The 19,750-nt window shown below is 44.1% G+C and overlaps 1 protein-coding gene across 1 annotated transcript; it reads left to right on the top strand.

Moving 5' to 3' along the window:
• Positions 1-634: 634 nt before the first annotated feature.
• LOC137378622 (probable G-protein coupled receptor 139) lies at positions 635-1,549 on the top strand. The gene has a single exon (XM_068048916.1). The coding sequence runs from the start codon at positions 635-637 to the stop codon at positions 1,547-1,549; it is 915 nt and encodes a 304-aa protein (XP_067905017.1).
• Positions 1,550-19,750: the final 18,201 nt, after the last annotated feature.

Here is a 19,750-nt window from a genome sequence, read left to right as displayed (position 1 = left end):
TCCCCACACCCCACCCAACCATCCCAGTTAAGACATGGCCGTCCTCTACTTCCACATACCCCCAATCCCCCGCCTAGTTAACACCATGCACTGCCACCTCACACTCCCCTCTTAATCTCCCGATCATCACCTGCCCCTTGCCCCTGTTAGCAGAATGCCGCCTTCACTCGTTTTCCCCTCACCCTTGTTAAGACTAAGCCATCCTCCTTCGACCAACACTATGCCCCCAAGCTGGTTAACACAATGTACTCCCCCTCACTCTCCGCTCTTGACCTTGCCCATCACCTTCCACCACCCCTCCCTGCCCAACACACCCGCCCCCCGCCCCTGTTAACTATCAGGCGTCCTCTTCCCTTGCCTGCCCCTCTCTTAGTTAACAAAAGGCTGACCCCAGACCCCAGTTAACACCAGGCCCTACAACCTCACTCTCTTCCTTTGCCCCCATGCCATTGACAGCAGGCTCTCCTCCCTTGGCCCCTCCCTTACTGACCCAGGTCATATGGCCAGAACTCATGCCTGTTTTTAAGATTAATGCTGCTTTTATTCCTCTCAAATGATTCACAATATGTATTTTTTCATTTTACCACCCGTTTCCTGCTGAAACCACTGGTACAATCAGATGTCATTTTCAAATATGAGATGCAGTAAATTCAACAGATCATCCTGTTTTAACGGATGCTTTGAACTTGACCAGTTATTCTCGCCTTTTCTTTTTGCAGTTAACTTGCTGGCGATTGTGATCCTGTCTCGGGGAAACTGCGGTCTCTCCAAATGTGTCACTCATTACCTGGTAGCCATGGCAGCGGCCAATCTCATGATTGTCATGACTGATGTGATCCTGAGGTGGCTTATTGTTTATTTCCCAGTTTCCTTCCTGGATATTACTCCTGTATGTAGTTTGGTAACAATGCTCATTATTTCCACCACAGAGATTTCTGTCTGGTTTACAGTTATTTTCACCTTTGATCGATTTGTGGCCATTTGTTGCCAGAAGCTGAAAACAAAATATTGCACTGAGAAAACTGCAAGGGTGATTATTGGAGCTGTGCCTGTGCTGAGCTGTTTGGAAAGTATTCCCTGGTTCTTCAGATTTTTAGCTCAGTACATCTTCAATAACTTGGAAAGGTTTTGCATTACAAAACCAGAGTATTACACTTCAGTCCTCTGGGCAGCATATGAGATTCTTCATCACCTTCTAACCCCTTTGCTCCCATTCGTTTTGCTTTTTCTCCTCAACACTCTGACTGTCAGACACATTTTAATAGCTAATAGAGCCCGCCGGAGACTCCAGGAGGACAGTGATAGAGAGAGTCCCAGTGACCCGGAGATGGACAAACGCAGAAAATCCATCATTTTACTCTTCACTATCTCAGGCAGTTTTATTCTTTTATGGACGACACAGGTCACCTGTTTCCTGTATCAGCGAATTGCATTCATGTCTGATTCCTTTACCCCTTCACCCACCGCAAGTACCATCGGATACCTGCTCCAGCTCCTCATTACCTGCACAAACACCTGTATCTACACAGTGACTCAGAGAACATTCTGAGAGCAGCTGAAAACGGTTGTGAAATATCCTTTCACTATGATTCTCAGATTCATCAAACAGTGAGCACAAATCTTTGTCAGCATTAGAATTCAGTTCCATATCATAAATAAGATTATAGCCCAATGAGCAGTGCTAAATTCAGAGCTCAGAGGAGCAGGATTGTATCAGAGCCCAAAGCCCAGAGCTCCGAGCAGCTCAGCATTGATTCCCTTACAATATTTATCCAATTCCCTTCTGAAATTTTCTATTGTTTCTGCTTCCAGCACCCTATCAGGAAGTGCATTCCAGATTATAAATCACTAACTAATTGTTTTTATTCCCATCTCCCCTCTAGTTCTTTTGCCAATTGCATTCAATCTGTCTCCTCTAGTTCCTGACACGACTGCCAGTACAAACATTTCCTCCACATTGTCAGAACTCATGATTTTAATCACCTTTATTAAATCTCCTCTTAATTTCCTCCAAGAACAACAATCCCAGCTTCTCCAGTCTCTCCACATCTCGTCCCTCATTCCTGCTGCCATCCGAATAAATCTCCTCCACTCCCTCGCTAAGCCTGGACATCCTTCCTATCGAATTGGAAACAACACTCTAGCTGAGGCCCAACCAGTGATTTAGACCAGTTTACCATAATCTCCTTGTTTTTGTACACTGTGTCTCTTGTCACACTCACTGAGGGAATAGTGATGAAATATTAAATGAACTTGAGGAATTATGAAATAAAAGTAAACTACTGAATTCATAGAGTCATACAGCACCGAAAAAGGCCCTTCAGCCCACCGAGTCCGTGCCGACCATCAACCACTCATTTATACTAGCCCTATAAGGGCGGCACAGTGGCGCAGTGGTTAGCACCGCAGCCTCACAGCTCCAGAGACCCGCGTTCGATTCTGGGTGCTGCCTGTGCTCTGTGTGCTCCGGTTTCCTCCCATAGCAACAGACTTGCAGGTAATAGGTAAATCGATTGCTGTAAATTGCCCTTAGTGCAGGTAGGTGGCAGAGAACATGGGATTACTGTCAGCTTAGTATAAATGGATGGTTGCTGGTCGGCGCAGACTCGGTGGGCTGAAGGGCCTGTTTCAGTGCTGTATCTCTAAATAAATATCTTAACCCCATTTTCCCCTCTCACATCCCCACCTTCCTTCAATTCTCCTACCACCTACCCACACATGGGCAATTTTTTACAATGGCCAATTTACCTATCAACCCACAAGTGTTTGGCATGTGGGGAGAAACCGGAGCACACGGAGGAAACCCATGCAGTCACAGGGAGAACTTACAAGCTCATGCAGGCAGAACCCAGAACCGAACCCGGGTCACTGGAACTGTGAGGCTGCAGTGCTAGCCACAGCGCCACCCTATGAACTATGGCATAAGAAAATGGACACTCTGCAACCTGGCAATATGGAGAGAAAGGTCAAGTGATCCCCCTCCTGTACAGCCAATCAACATTGCGGATGTCTGGAATTGCCTTGAGGAGACACAATGATATGTAAAACAGCCCATCCCATGCTAATTACTCATCATCAAATACTGGGCTAGCAAAGGCTTTTGCAGACAGACTGACTCCAAAGCCAAGGCCAAAATAGTAGGTGTGAAATAACACCTGTTTATCAAAATGGAGCACATTCAAACGCCATTATGTAACAATGTTCCCCGCATCATGGGACATTGTATGAACACCCCAAGGAAGAACCTCTGGAGTTACCTGTCTAAAACCAAAATCTGATAAGTTTTTACCTTAAAAGAAGTAATTGTTCTGGGAGAGAGAGACAGAAAGCCATTCCAGCCAGAGAAGCTCTGAGATCGATCCAGCTAAGTAATAAGCCCTGCCAGGACAATCATTAAACTACTTAGGCAGAGAGATTGCAAGGTGACTTTAAACTCCTTATCAGAGAAATTGAAGCAGGACATCCACCACCAACTTTGGACTGAGTCTGCGACACTTCATCAATTCCAAGACGAGGAACATTCAGGGCTGCAATGGTGTTATAATTTCCTCCTGGAAAACCCAGAAGGTTTCAATGTGAGCTCTGTTTACAACAATAGAACTCTTATTGCATGCTACCCTCTGCTCTATATCTTTGCTTTTGTGTACGAATGTGCATGAATACGTGAGTAGGTGAGGTTGTGAACATTTTTGGGTATTGTTTTAATAAATAGTTACTTATCTTTGTTTCACCCTAGAGAAAACTGGTTGTTTGTCTGTTTATTTGACCTGAAACACTCAGAGACTTAACACTATTGTTCGAACACTACCTGTGGTCAGTTCAGAGGTGAAAAGCGGAAGTCATTCACACCATTTCCCACCTGTCTGAAACCATATATTTAGAAGGCAAGTGGAGAGTATTCCATCACACTCCGGAATTGTTCCTTGTAGATGGTGAACAGGCTTTGTGGAGTCAGGAGGTGAGTTACTCTTCGCAGGATTCCTCGCCTCTGACCAACTCTTGCAGTCACGATATTTATATGGATACTCCAGTATCAATGGATGTTGATAGTGGGGGATTCAGCGATGGTAATGCCATTATTGAATGTCAAGGGGAGATGGTTAAATGCTCTCTTGTTGGATATGATCATTGCCTGGCACTTGTGTGGCGCGGATGTTACTTGCCACTTATCAGCCCAAGCCTGGATATTGTCCAGGTCTTGTTACATTTCTACATGGACTGTTTCAGTATCTGAGGAGTTTCGAATGGTGCTGAACATTGTGCAATCATCAGCGAACATCCCCACTTCTGACCTTATGATTGAAGGAAGGTCATTGATGAAGCAACTGAAGATGGTTAGGCTGAGGACACTACCCTGCGGAACTCCTGCAGTGATGTCCTAGAGCTCAGATGATTGACCTTCAACAACCACAGCCATCTTTAAGTGTTATTTTTTCTTCCTTTTTTTTTTACATTCTTTTTTACATTTTTTACAATCTTTTCTTTTTGCATTTATTTCATTTCATCTTAGTTTGTTCAGTTTGCTTACCCACTGTTTTTTTTCAGCTTTGCACTTGCTGCTGTTCAATATTCAGTGTATTCACACCTAATCTGTACTAATGCTTTGTCTTTCAACACACCATTAACATATTGTTTGCCTTTGCTCCGTGGCCTTTTGGTCAGCTATGTGGCCTGGTCCAATCTAGACCTCCTTTGTTATCTCTTGCCCCACCCCCACCTCACTTGCTTATAACCTGTGACTATTCTAATATTTGTCAGTTCCGATGAAGGGTCACTGACCCGAAACGTTAACTCTGCTTCTCTTTTCACAGATGCTGCCAGACCTGCTGAGTGGTTCCAGCATTTCTTGTTTTTATTTCAGATTTCCAGCATTCGCAGTATTTTGCTTTTACCACAACCATCTTCGTTTGCGCTAGGTATGCCTCCAACCAGCGAAGGGTTTTCCCCTTGATTCCCATTGACCTCACTTTTGCTAGCGCTCCTTGATGCCATACTCGGTCAAATGCTGCCTCGATGTCAAGGGCAGTCGCTCTCACCTCACCTCTTGAGTTCAGCTCTTTGGTCCATGAATTGGCTGAAGACTGGCATCTGTGATGCTGGGGACCTGAGGAGGAGGCCGAGAACATTGTTGCAAATGCTTCAGCCTTATCTTTTGCACTGATGTGCTGGGTTCCTCATCATTGAGGATGGGGATATTTGTGGAGCCACCTCCTCCCGCTAGTTGTTTAATTGTCCTCCACCATGCACGACTGGATGTGGCAGGACTGCTGAGCCGAGATCTGATCCGTTGGTTACTTAGCTCTTTGGATAATAAAAATATTTCAATCACAGATTTGAAATGAATAAGTGATCTAGCTTAATCGCTGTTTGTGGAAGAGAATTCTAAACTTTTACCACATTTTGAATGAAGAATTGTTTCCCAATTTCACTCCTGAAAGGCCTGGCCCTGTTTTTTTTTAGATTGAAGTCCCTGGTACGAGACTAGCCAACTAGCCGAAATAGTTTCTCTCTGCCCTACCTGGTCCCCCTTAATATCTCGAGAACTTTGATCAAATCACAGCTTATCTTCTCGCTGCACTCCCTCCAAGGCGAATATATTCTGCCAAAAGTGTGGTGCCCTGAAATGATGACCGTACTCTGGGTGTGGTCTAACCAGGGCTTTGTATAGCTGAAGCATAACTTTCACACTCTTATAATCTAATCCACTAGATAGAAAGTCCAGCATTCTATTAGTCCTTTGATTTCAACAACAGCACACAGGGAGAACTTCACGACAAATATAGCTACCCCATCCACTGATCCGTAGCTCCGGTTCCCATCCCCCTGCCAAACTAATATAAACCCTCCCGAAGAGCTCTAGCAAACCTCCTGCCCAGGATATTGGTGCCCCTCCAGTTCAGATGCAACCTGTTCTTCTTGTACAGGTCCCACCTTCCCCAGAAGGTATCCCAATGATCCACATATCCGAATCCCTCCCTCCTACACCAGTTCTGTAGCCACGTGTTCATCTGCACTTGCTCTCTGTTTCTAGCCTCACTAGCACGTGGCACCGGTAACAATCCTGAGAATACTACTCTGCTCGTCCTGCCTTTCAGCTTCCAACCTAACTCCCTATATTCGTTTTCAGGTCCTCATCCCTTTTCCGAGCTATGTCATTCGTACTGATATGTACCACGACTCTGGCTGCTCCCTCTCCCCCTTAAGAATCCTGCTGACTCGGTCCGAGACATCCATGACCCTGGCACCCGGGAGGCAACATACCATCCGGGAGTCTCGTTCGAGACCACAGAATCTCCTGTCTGTTCCTCTAACCACTGAATCTCCTATCACTATCCCTCTCCTATTCTCCCCCCCTTCCCTTCTGAGCCACTGGGCCAGGCTCAGTGCCAGAGACCTGGCCAATGTGGCTTTCCCCTGGTAGGTCGTCCCCCTCAACCGTATCCAAAACGGTATACTTATTATTGAGGGAGACGGCCACAGGGGATCCCTGCACTGTGCGCCTATTCCCTTTCCCTCCCCTGACGGTCACCCAGCTACCTTTATCCTGTAACTTAGGTGTCACTACTTCCCTATAACTGCTCTCTATCACCCCCTCAGCATCCTGAATGATCCGAAGTTCATCCAGCTCCAGCTCCAGTTCCCTAACGCGGTCTGCGAGGAGCTGGAGTTGGGTGCACTTCTCACAGGTGAAGTCAGCAGGGACACCAGTGGTGACCCTCACCTCCCACATCCTGCAAGAGGAGCATGCAACTGCCCTAGCTTCCATCCCCTCTGCTCTAAATTGACAACAGAGATTAAAAAAAAGGAAAACCTTACCTTACCAAACCCTCCACACAAGAGTCCTTTTTTTTTGGTACGAGGAGGAGGATGGGTGGGAGACACTACATGTGTAGTGTTTCGGGTTTAGCCACCACCCGAATATATAAGTTTACTTACCCAGCAGTCCCCGTGTCCGCCAAAACAAAAGGGAAGTTACTTAAAACTGAAACTCACCTTCCCAGCTGACACCTCGCTCCCACTATCGCTGCTTCAGAAAAAGCTACTGGAACAAAAGGTAAGTTACTTAAAACTGAAACTCACCTTCCCAGCTGACACCTCGCTCACACTATCGCTGCTTCAGAAAAAGCTGCTGGAACAAAAGGTAAGTTACTTAAAACTGGTTATTGCTGAGCAAGTGCCGCTTGATAGCACTGTTGATGATATCTTCCATCACTTTACTGATGATCGAGAGTAGACTGCTGGGCGGTAACCTGCTGGGATGGGTTTGTCCTTCTTTTTGTGTGCAGGACATACCTGGGCAATTTTCCACATTGCTGGGTAGATGCCAGTGTTGTAGCTGTATTGGAACAGCTTGGCTATGGGTGCAGCAAGTTCTGGAGCACAGACTTTCAGTACTATTGCAGGAATGCTGTCGGGGCTCTAGCCTTTGCAATATCCAGTGCCTTCTTGGAGTGAATCAAATTGGCTGAAGACATCTGTGATGCTGGGGATTTCAGGAGGAGGCCGAGATAGATCATCCACTCGGTGCTTCTGGCTGAAGATTGTTGCAAATGCTTCAGTCTTATCTTTTGCACTGATGTGCTGGGCTTCTCCATCATTGAGGATGGGGATATTTGTGGAGCCACCTCCTCCAGTTAGTTGTGTAATTGTCCACGTCTATATTCTGTCCCATGGCAAATTGGGATGGAGATTGGAACAGAGAAGATTAAAGGATTATTTGAGACAAGTGTGTAATATTATTATCGGATGCAATAGAATAGGTAGAACCAAATAACCATCATTAACAGCTGGACAGAAGGTCGTCTTCAGGATGAGTGGTCCTTGGGTGGATCATTGAGGAAAACGGGACATTTAGGCCTCACATTAAATCCCTCCTTTAAAATTAGTGACAAAGAATTTCTTCCAAGATCTCCCTGCTACTGATGATAGCACCCAAAGTTCACCCTACGGTATATCAATAATGGGGAGAGGGCAGAACTCTGGACTCAGTAGGAAATTTCCTGCCTGATAATGGAGAATGAGGCCAGTAGTAAAGAGGCAGTGGGAGGCCAGTGGAGACAGTCGGTAGGGGCTGACCCAAATGATCTTCCTCATAGACTCTCAAACTGCTGGTTATTTTGATTTTGTGGCAGGGCTTCATCAGAGTCAATTAAATATTTTGTACCAGCACACTTAAGGGTTCTCTAACCCCGTAACATTGGCACCCACCCATCTCAGCTCTTGGAGTGAGTGTCCCATTGCAGCAAAAACACACTCCCCTCTTCCTCAATGATGGATTCCCTGCAAAGAACAGCAATACCAGTGTAAGTAACTATTCATACTTAATTGACACGTGGCTCATGGGAGTGTTACTCTAGCTGCCTGCTTCACTTCTGCAGCCTTGGCTGCACCTGGTTACATCTGGAGAAGGAGCATGTGGTAAACATACAAACATAGGAACAGGAGTAGGCAATTTAGTCACTCAAGCCTGCTCTACCATTCAATGAGCTCCTGGCTCATCTGCGACTTGGGTCCAAATACCAGTCTTTGCACCATGGCCCTTAATATATTTGGTTAACAAAAATCTATCAATTTAAGTTTTAAAATCATCAATTGATATAGAATCAGTTACTATTTTTGTAAGCGAGTTCCAAACTTCTACCAGCCTTTGTGTGTATATGTGCTTCCTAATTTCACTCTTGAAAGGCCTACCTTTAATTATTAAACTGTACCTCCTAGTCAGAGTCTCCCAAGCAAGGAGAAATAGCGTCTCTTTATCTACCATTTTTGTTCCCATTACCATTTTAGTGGCTTGAATAAATTTACCTCTTAACCTTCCAAATTCCAAGGAATAGAATCCTAGTTGGTGTAAACTCTTCTTGTAATCTAACACTTGGAGTCCAGGTATCATTCTGATCAACCTATTTTTTTTTTAGATTAGAGATACAGCACTGAAACAGGCCCTTCGGCCCACCGAGTCTGTGCCGACCATCAACCACCCATTTATACTAATCCTACACTAATCCCATATTCCTACCAAACATCCCCACCTGTCCCTATATTTCCCTACCACCTACCTATACTAGTGACAATTTATAATGGCCAATTTACCTACCAACCTGCAAGTCTTTTGGCTTGTGGGAGGAAACCGGAGCACCCGGAGAAAACCCATGCAGACACAGGGAGAACCTGCAAACTCCACACAGGCAGTACCCAGAATCGAACCCGGGCCCCTGGAGCTGTGAGGCTGCGGTGCTAACCACTGCGCCACTGTGCCGCCCTTCCAAGACCAAGATATTCTTCCTAAGAAAGATGCTGAGAATTTCTTACTGCACTCCAAATGTGGTCTAACCAAGGTTTTGTGTAGCTGTAGCATAAACAGTGATATACTCTTCCACTCTGGTTAGAGAACTGGGATGTAGACATCAAATGCCTAATGTACATTCTGGGCCATGATATTTGAGGGGAGGCTTAAGAGGAATGGGGTAGAGCGGGGAAAACCAAGCAAGGTTGAGGACGCAGAGGTCCCACAAAATTAAACAGCAGGACCTCATTAAACTGACAAACCGGCAGCTGCCGGGCGGGAAAGCCAATGACAGGAGACCACAGCCTGGACCCTTGGGATCGCCCCACCAATTAGGAGGGCACAAGTTGGATATTGAGGTTTGGGGGCATGCATGAAAGGCCATCAATGGGGGATGGAAGGCTGGAGATCGGGATTTGGAAGGGAAGTCGGTCGTCATCTTGGTAGGGTGCAAGTTGGTGACTGCAGCAGTGGGAATAGAGATAAAAGCAAAATACTGCAGATGCTGGAAATCTGAAATAAAAACTGAAAGTGCTGGAAAGACTCAGCAGGTCTGTGGCAGCATCTGTGGAGAGAGCAGCAGAGTTAACATTTCATGTCTGTGCCCTTTCATCAGAATGTTCTGAAGAAAGGTCACAGACAGTGGCGCAGTGTTTAGCACTGCAGCCTCACAGCTCCAGCGACCCGGGTTCATTTCTGGGTACTGCCTGTGTGGAGTTTGCAAGTTCTCCCTGTGTCTGCGTGGGTTTCCTCCGGGTTCCTCCGGTTTCCTCCCACATGCCAAAGACTTGCAGGTTGATAGGTAAATTGGCCATTATAAATTACCCCTACTATTGGTAGGTGGTAGGGAAATATAGGGACAGGTGGGGATGTGGTCGGAATATGGAATTAGTGTAGGATTAGTATAAATGGGTGGTTGATGGTTGGCACAGACTCGGTGGGCCAGAGGGCCTGTTTCAGTGCTGTACCTCTAAAAAAAAAAATTGCACTGTGGGAGCCTGATTTAAATATGTTAATATTCAGGGTAGGACACCCGCAAGCAGCAATATCCGCTCCCCTGAAACTGGCAGCATGCGCCTATCCAGCGGTTTAGTGCTGCATTTCTCACCTTATTTTTCATTTTTGCACTCCCACCACCCCGAACCTTCTCTTGCTCATTGTGGGGGGAGAGGGTGTGGAAGGGTTAACAATAAGGCCCTAATCTAGCTCTCTCTCTCTCTCTCTGCGGACAGTTCGTTAGCCTGACCAGCCCGATCAGCTAGAAGGAATTGGGAGGGGGTGGTGGGGTTTGAGCTCACCCCCATTGGATGTAGGTACCCCACCTTATGTCACCTCAGTATTCAGAGGCCAGAGCTGTGGCCTCCAGCTCCCTCCAGCTACAATGGGATGAGCGACTCCAGTACTCAGAGGCTGGATCGCCTGTCTCCACTCGTAGGGTTTCGAAACCAACCTGCTGATGATTGGCTGGTTAATCTATCTCTGAGCCAATATTCACTCCTATTCTGATCTCTGCTGCATGGCGAATTGTCACACTGTCATCTATATTTCAAGCTAAACTAAAGAAAACAGTCACAAGATAAGTGAAACCAACTAATTAACTATACAGTGTTTAACTTTCAGTGTACGTTTCAGCATTATCTGTAGTGTCCAACAAACCTGAATTTCTGCACTATTGTCATGTCAGAATATCAAAGGACATTCTGCTTGCACTATTAGAGAATTCCTGCAGGACTTTGCCCCTAATGTAAATATTTGATTGCAGCTCCTGTTTATTTCATGTGGGTAATTTGTCCAGTGGTTTTCACAACCCAGAATGCTGGACATCAATCTGAAGAAGGGTCACTGACCTGAAACGTTAACTCTGCTTCTCTCTCCACAGATGCTGCCAGACCTGCTGAGTATTTCCAGCATTTCCTGTTTGTATTTCAGATTTCCAGCATCTACAGTATTTTGCTTTTATTATTATGCTGGACATGAATGATGCTTTCTACTCAATGGCTCTCCCTCCCTCGCCCCTTCTCAATGACTTACTCTCCATTGCCTTGACATCTTTCTAAAGCAGGGTGCGTAAAGGGGAACCCAATACTTTCACAGAGATCTAACGAATGTTTTTTGTAGATTTAGCACTGCTTCTATTGTTGTACCCTTGTGCACCATTTATTCAACATTGGGCCCCATGTGCAATCCTCACAGCTTTATCCACTTACCCTCCCACTTTGAAATATCTGTCCATCGAAGTCTTTCTATTTTCAAAGTTAAAAAAATCAGGAAGAAATAACTTCTGTAACCATGTAATAAAGACTGAGGCACACGATGTCAAGAGGGCCCAAACATGAAGCTTCTCAATATAGTTTGTGGGATCTCGCTTTGCATAAATTGACTGCCACATTTACCTGAAAAACTACAGTGACTACACTTGAAATGTAACTCACTGGTCACAAAGTGATGGTCAATGACCAGCGACAACATCCTGACACAGGCAGAAGCATGCAAACACCACCAGCAGCAAGCACACAACAACAGAAGCAAGCAGACACCAACAGAAGCAAGCAGACAACAACAGAAGCATGCAAACACCACCAGCAGCAAGCACACAACAACAGAAGCATGCAAACACCACCAGCAGCAAGCACACAACAACAGAAGCATGCAAACACCACCAGCGGCAAGCACACAACAACAGAAGCAAGCAGACACCAACAGAAGCAAGCAGACACCACCAGTTGCACGCATGTAACAGTAGCCTCACCCAGTCACCAGCAGCTTCGCTCAGTCACTGCAGTATAACAACAACTTGTATTTATATTTCACCTGTAACATAGTAAAATATCACAACGTGTATCACAGGAGCATTATTAACATCATTAGACACAACCATATAAGGAAATAATAGGAGATGTGACTTAAAGCATGATTAAAGAACTAGGTGTCATGAATATCCTATATGCAAAAGGGGAAATATTAATGTTATCAGTTGGAACCTTACATTAGGCTTTTAATGGAAATATCCGACAAGTAACTTTTTAAAAAACTGTCATCCAAAATGGCCACTGCAATTTACATTTGAAACACCAGAAGAGTAAACTGGAGATGGAAATTCTCACCAAACGTAGCCAGAACAATGGCTTCCTTTTAGCGATTGAATTACCTAGATTGGCTTCATCAACACGGTTGTCAAGGCTATCTACATCCATTGACTTTGAAAGAGCCAATCCCCTATAAGTGTAACTGGAGCACCTCGAATCTCAGAGAAGAGTCCAGAATAAAAACTCATTAAATACAAAGGTGTTTGAGAGACATGTAACTGCCTGTGTCGCTCTGGAGAAACTGTAAACTCTGTCACACAGAGAGCAGAGAGCAGTAACTGAAAAGCCATCAATGAAACAGGCCCTCTCGCTCCCTATTTAATATCAAGAGAAGATCCAGCTGTGACTGAGAATGACCTCAAGCCTACAGAGAGCTTTAGCCAGCAACCAGGGGAAGGAGAATCAACCCCCTCTTCTGCTTTCAGGAACCCTGAGCAAAGCAAACCAACCACTGCACACGTGGCCCAGCGAGAACTTCAGGAGTACAATTTCTGCTAAAGATTATTGGACTCACATATTGAAATCAAATTCCATTTATTCCAGACTTTAATCCAACCGCCAAATCTGTTTTCCCTCTGCAATCTATTTATGTGTGTGTGACTTTTGTGTGAATATGTGTGTGAATGTTTAGTATATTTTCAACCGGGTTACACTGTTAAGTGCAATAAACTTACCTTTTTCTTGTTTAAAATCGAGAAAACTTCTCTGATTGGTTCTTTTGCAATTATATTAGAGGAAGAGGAGCAAACACGGAGTGAGGTGGTAAGTTCAATCACTGTGTTAAAAAAAGGATAAACCCTGTTGCGGTCAAACAAGAGAAGGGGCGAAAGGGGACCCTGAGACCGCCCTCCTCACCTGGCCTGAACATAGGTTTTAAGGAGAGTCTTAAAGTATGATTGAACGGTGGAAAGGTTTAGGGAGCAAATTCCAGAGCTTAGAGCCAAGGCAGTTGCCGGTACAGCTTCCAATAGTGAAGAAATCAAAATCAAGGATGTGTAAGAGGCCAGAATTGTAGGAGTACAGAGATTTGAAAAGGTTGTGTGGTTGAAAGAGAGTACAGAGATAGGCAGGGCAATGCCATGGAGGTATTTGAAAATGATAATTGAGGCATTGTCGGATTTGGAGTAAATGTAGGTCAGCGAGCAGGTGCTGATAGATAAACAGGATTGATGTAAGTTAGGATATAGACAGTTTAGTTTTGGCTAAGCTCAGGTTTATGGAGGGTGTCAAGTGGAAAGACGGCCAGGACAACAATGGAATAGTCGAGTCTAGAGATAAGAAAGGCATGGAGGAGGGTTTCAACAGCAGATGAGCTGAGACCCGGACAGAGACAGGCGATGCTGTGAGGGTGAAATTAGGTGAGCTTGGTGATTGAGAGGAAATGGGGTCAAAAACTCGGCTCAGGGTTAAATAAAATGTACAGTCTGGTTCAGACTCTGGAAATGGTCAGTCAGAATGATGGAGTTGGTGGGTAGGAAATGAAGTTTATGGCGGCAACCAAAGACAAAGGCTTCAGTCTTCCCAATTATAATTGGAAAAAATCTCTGATTATCCAATACTGGATATTGGACAAGTATGACAAATAAAAGGCAGTGGAGCGATCAAGAAAAATGATGGTGAGTTAGAGTAGGGTACCTCTCAAAAACAGAAGTTAGAAAATGATGGCTAATATATGAATACCAAATAACAGATTTCTATTTCGACTTCATTTAATTATTTTGATGAATTTGATTGGTATAGGTTCCATTACTGAGGAAGTGCTGCACTGCGAGAGGGGCAATCTTTTGAAAAAGACATTACATTGAAGCCCTGTCTGCCTTCTTAAGTGGATGCAAAAGATGCCATGACAATATTTTTTTTTTAGAGATACAGCACTGCAACCGGCCCTTCGGCCCACCGAGTCTGTGCCAACCAACAACCACCTATTTATACTAACCCTACAGTACCCTGTGCACTGAACACAACCCTCTGATCACTTACACTCATTTCCGCCAAAAAAAAATAAATTCAAGACATCCTGGCAGCACCCAAAATCGAAGCACTGGCACGCAATAGACAATGCAATAGTCAGGACCAGGGATCAATAATAAAAACAGAAATACTCAGCAGGTCTGGCAGCATCTGTGCAGAGAGAAACAGAGTTGACTTTTCAGGTCTGTGACCTTTCATCCGAACTCAGGGATCGAAAAGATGTGTACATTACAAGTGCTTTGGTTATGGTTGATGAATGCTGGGCAGACCACTGACTCATTCTCTTGGTTTGGAAATTAGACAGCCCCTAAAAGGAACTGACAGCTGTGACAGGTCAGGAGAAAGTTCAAAGATTCTGGCCTATTCAATGATACCAAGCCCAAGGAATTTCAAGAACAGATCAATTAGAGACTACAGGAATGGATGGTCACACATCAAGTAATGTCCAAGTTGATTGGCAAACATTTAAATCTATCATCACTCACACATGCCAAGAAATCATCAGACAAACCACTAAAAGACACCAAGAATGCTTTGGTGAGAACAGTACAGAAATATGCAAACACGTTGATTGTAAATGGGCAACATTCAAACAAGGCAACAGGATCCTAACCCCACAGAAAAGAAGTTTACCCAGCAGACAACTAAAGCTGAAATTCAAAGATGAACCAGTAATTTGAATGAGAAACAAATCGTGGGCAGAGAAAGTTGAGGAAAGATTTGAGTCCTCCCTGACACGCATGATGTACGCGTCTTTTTCAAGGCAACCAAAGAGATCTAAGAACCCTCAACACACAGACCAATACTCGTCAGATCCAAAGATAGCAAGACTGTGTTCAAAGACACAGATTGTATAATACCCGCTGGAAAGAGCATTTTATATAACTACTCAATCAAAACTCCATGGCCGACGTGCACCTGTGGAGAACATTGCTGTTTGTGGGAGTTTGCTGTGTACAGTTTCACTGATGCATTGCTTATATTACAACAGTACTACTCTTCAAAAGTACTTCTTTGGCTGTAAAATGCTTTGGCATGTTTGGTAGTCATGAAAGGCGCTATGTAAATGTAAGATTTTTTTTCCTGTTAGTTGTTTAATTGTTCACTACCATTTCTGATTGAATGTGGCAGGACTGCCGAGCTTTGGTCTTATCATCAGTTTTGAGATGACACCTACAAAATTCTTACAGGGTGTGACAGGGTGGATGTAGATAGGATGTTTCCTCTGGCCAGTAAATCTAGAACCAGGGGGCATAATCTCAGAATAAGGGGTAGGCTATTTAAGACTGAGATGAGGAGGAATTTCTTCACTCAGAGAGTGGTGAATCTTTGGAATTCTCAACTCCAGAGGGCTATGTAAGCTTAATCATTGAGCATGTTCAAGACAGAAATTGATGAATATCTCAATACTAATGGAATCAAGGGATATGGGGAAAGCACAGGAAAGTTGCATTGAGGTAAATGATCAGCCATGGTCTAACTGAATGGCGGAGCAGGTTTGATGGGCTGATTGGCCTACTTCTGTGCCTAGGGTTCCTATGTCTCTCTAGGATGCTGCTTCGACTGTTTAGCATGCATTTAGTCTAGCTCACCATGTTGACACTTCATTTTCAGGTATGCATGTTCTATTCTGTCCTATTCTAATCTTATTCTAGGCCCTGCCCTTAGAAAATATGGAACAACACTTCCCAAGTTTTCTCTGGTCTGTCAGTATTTCCGTGTTGTTGGCAGCTATGAGTTCTGGGTTATTGTAATTCCCAGTTATTGTTCACTGCTGCATAAACAGAGCTGCCCATAGAAAGGAACTCAGTTCATTGAAGCTGCCACCTCAGATATCCTGTGGACCCACCTGACGGAAACACTCAGTCCCAGATGATCTTCAGAACTTTCCATCCATGTTGCAAACGTTTTGGATTGAAGACAATATCTTGCAAGGGATAACTACATATAAAGCCAGTTAAGAGGAAAGGTAGCTGAAATTTCATCTGGACGGCCATAGATACACATGCAAAATCTCTAAGACATAAAACTAGATGTCCTTAGCCTTTTTCTCAAGCGTTTATATTTCTGAATGATTGCTGGAATAACACATTTATATAATTATTTGATCTTGTATGACTGCATGAATCCATACACCAGTACTGCCAAGATATTCAACGACCTTCCTTTACCAGATTAATATGTCTATCTCATCAATATGTTTTTAACCTTACAATGGGGGTGCGCTCCATGTAATTATTTTCTGTAGGTGAGTTTTGGCTTTGACAGATCAGACTTTAAGTATTACCAGGCAGGAGCAGCACACAGAACAATCTGGTGGGGAGGATCGCATGCTTTATAGAACCATCCAATGTTAATTCCACTGAATGTGATAAAGCCGTATCACATTAGCACCCATGGTGTGAAGACAAAAATGGACCCCAATGTGGTCAACTACTTGACATACAACAGCGGAGGGTGAAGGGTTAATTCAACTTGGGAGGTGGCACATATTAGGTTATAGAGAATCATTAAGCCCAAAAAAGTCAGAATACCCCACATTTTTCTCCTGAAAACCTGGTTATATACGTTATTTATGATGGCTGATGAGTATACCATGCCAATCATAGTCAAGGTAATACCTCCCATTTCTGTCCAGAGCCCACGGAGTCATCTCGTGGCTCATCACTTGCTAGGATATGCTGTTTAACCTTTACTCATCCCACCTTATCAGCTTTATGACTGTCTTATTTCAGAGTCAGTGCTCGAATTATGTTCTTGGCAGAGATAACAGACCTGCACTATCCTGGCTGTCTGTCATAGGATCTTTCTTAACATGGAGACAGGCAATCACAATGCTATGTCTATTAATTCCATAAGAACTATATATTATTCAGAAAAACATCATTTATTCAAGATCCCATTTCTTACAGTCCCCCCCTCACCCCTCACCCCACCGCCCTTTGAGAAGGACTTCTCACAATTGGCCCTGACAAACCAAGCTATTTCTAAGCTTCCACCAAGAATATACATAAAAACATTTCCAGTAAAATGTCCTAATACATATGGTTCAAACAAAAGATTGTGTATGGACTTAAAAGATTCTCCATCTCTCTTTTTACCTGTATCCATCTTGTGGATAGTTCTTGCTACATATTGGACCTATCCCTCAATTATTTTAATCCAGATTTCATACCCGCTTATGTTAATTTTACTCACTCTGGAAGGTACACTTCTATTCTGATTACTTCAAAGTCAGTTTCTCCATGTCTCAATACCTTGATGTTTTACAATGTTCATCAGTAAGAGTGGCTCGGTAACACCACTACTGACCAAGCTGGAAGAGTCCTAAGGGATGTATCTTCCAGACTGGCCCTGTGGCAAGTGGTGACATAACCAACAAGAGGGAAGCACCTACTTGATCTGGTCCTCACCAATCTACCTTTCACAGATGTATCTGTCCATGCCAATATAGGTCAGAGTGACCACCGCAGAGTCCTTGTGGTTTCAAAGGATTGTCTTCACCTTGAGGTCAACCTCCATTGGTACTATTTGGCACTACCAATGGGATAGACTCAAAAGATCTAGCAACTCATAATTGGGCATCCATGAGGTTCTGTGGGTCATCAGCTGCAGCATAATTGTATTCAAACATAATCTGTAACCTCATGACCCGCCATATCCTTCACTCTATCATTAATATCAAGCCAAGGGACCAACCCTGATTCAAAGAGGAATGTAGGAGAGCATGCCAGGAGGAACATCAGGCATATCTTAAAATGAGATGCCAGCCTAAAGAAGCTACAAGACAGGACTGCGTGCATGCTAAACAGCGGAGCATCATTCTATAGACATGGCTAAGTGATTCAGAACTAACGGATCAGATTAAAGCTCTGCAGTTCTGCCACATAAAGAAGAGAATGGGGGTGGGCACTTAGCAACTAATGGGAGGAGGAGGTTCCATAGACATCCCATCCTCATCCTCAATGACGGTGGAGCACATCACGTTGGTAAAAGGACATGGTTGAAGCATTTGCACCACCTTCAATCAGAAGTGCCAAGCGTATATTCCATCTTGACCTCCTCCTGAAGTCCCCACCATCACAGATGCCAATTTGATTCACTCCACGTAATATCCATAATTTGTGAAGTACACTGAATACAGCAACATGCATGGGCCCTGATATCAACTTTGTTAGTGCTGAAGACTTGTTCTCCATTAGTTCTTCCATTACAGCTGCAAAACTGGCATAGCTGTGACAAAGTGGAATTTGGACAGGTAGGTGCTGTCTACAAAAAGCAGAAGAAACCCATTCTGGTCAAGTGCCACCCCATCAGTCTACTCTCTGATATCAGCAAAGTGTTGGAAGGTGTTGTTCAAAGTGCGATCCAATGGCACTTATTCACCAATAACCTGCTCACTGATTCACAGTTTGGATTATACCAGAATCACATGGCTCCAGACCCCAGTATTTTTTTTCCAAACATGGGCAATAGAGCTGAATTGCAGAGCAGAGGTAAGAAAGACTGTCTGTGACATCAAGACAAGATTTTCTGAACGTGGCATCAGTCAAGTGATCTGTCTTTGAACTGCCGCTACCGCATTTATATCCTTTCTTAAATAAGGAGACCGAAACTGTACACATACTCCATATGTGGTCTCATCAATACCCAAAACAACTGTAGCAAAACATTTGCATTTATTTCATTTCATCTTAGTTTGTTCAGTTGGCTTACCCACTGTTTTTTTCAGGTTGTTTTTCTTCAGGTTTGCACTTGCTGCTGTTCAATATTCAGTGTATTCACACCTATTCTGTACTAATGCTTTGTCTTTCAACACACCATTAACATATTGTTTGCCTTTGCTCCGTGACCTTATGGTCAGCTATGTGGCCTGGTCCAATCTGCACCTTCTCCTTTGTTATCTCTTGCCCCACTCCCACCTCACTTGTTTATAATCTGTGACTTTTCTAATATTTGTCAGTTCCGAAGAAGGGTCACTGACCCGAAACGTTAACTCTGCTTCTCTTTCCACAGATGCTGCCAGACCTGCTGAGTGATTCCAGCATTTCTTGTTTTTGTAGCAAAACATCCCTACTTTTATATTCCATTCCCCTTGCAATAAATGACAACATTCCATTTGCCTTCCTAATCACTTGCTGTACCTGCATACCAAACTTTTGTGATTCGTGTACCACGACACCCAGATCCCTCTGTACCTCAGAGTTCTGGAGTCTCTCTCATTTAAATAAGGCTGCATTTGCTGACAATGCGACCACGAGGTGGCGCAGGACTTGCATATGCGCAAATGTCAGCTCTTCAGCTGGAACGTCAGTGTCTGTCACCCTCCAGCTGCCAGGATTAAAGATGGCCTTGCTCAATTTATCACGGGAAATGCTCATGGTTTGATCGTTCGAGCAAGCTAACCTTC

The sequence above is a fragment of the Heterodontus francisci genome, chromosome 17, assembly GCF_036365525.1.
Source record: "Heterodontus francisci isolate sHetFra1 chromosome 17, sHetFra1.hap1, whole genome shotgun sequence".
Classification (NCBI taxonomy): domain Eukaryota; kingdom Metazoa; phylum Chordata; class Chondrichthyes; order Heterodontiformes; family Heterodontidae; genus Heterodontus; species Heterodontus francisci.
This window is presented reverse-complemented; position numbering and strand designations above follow the sequence as displayed.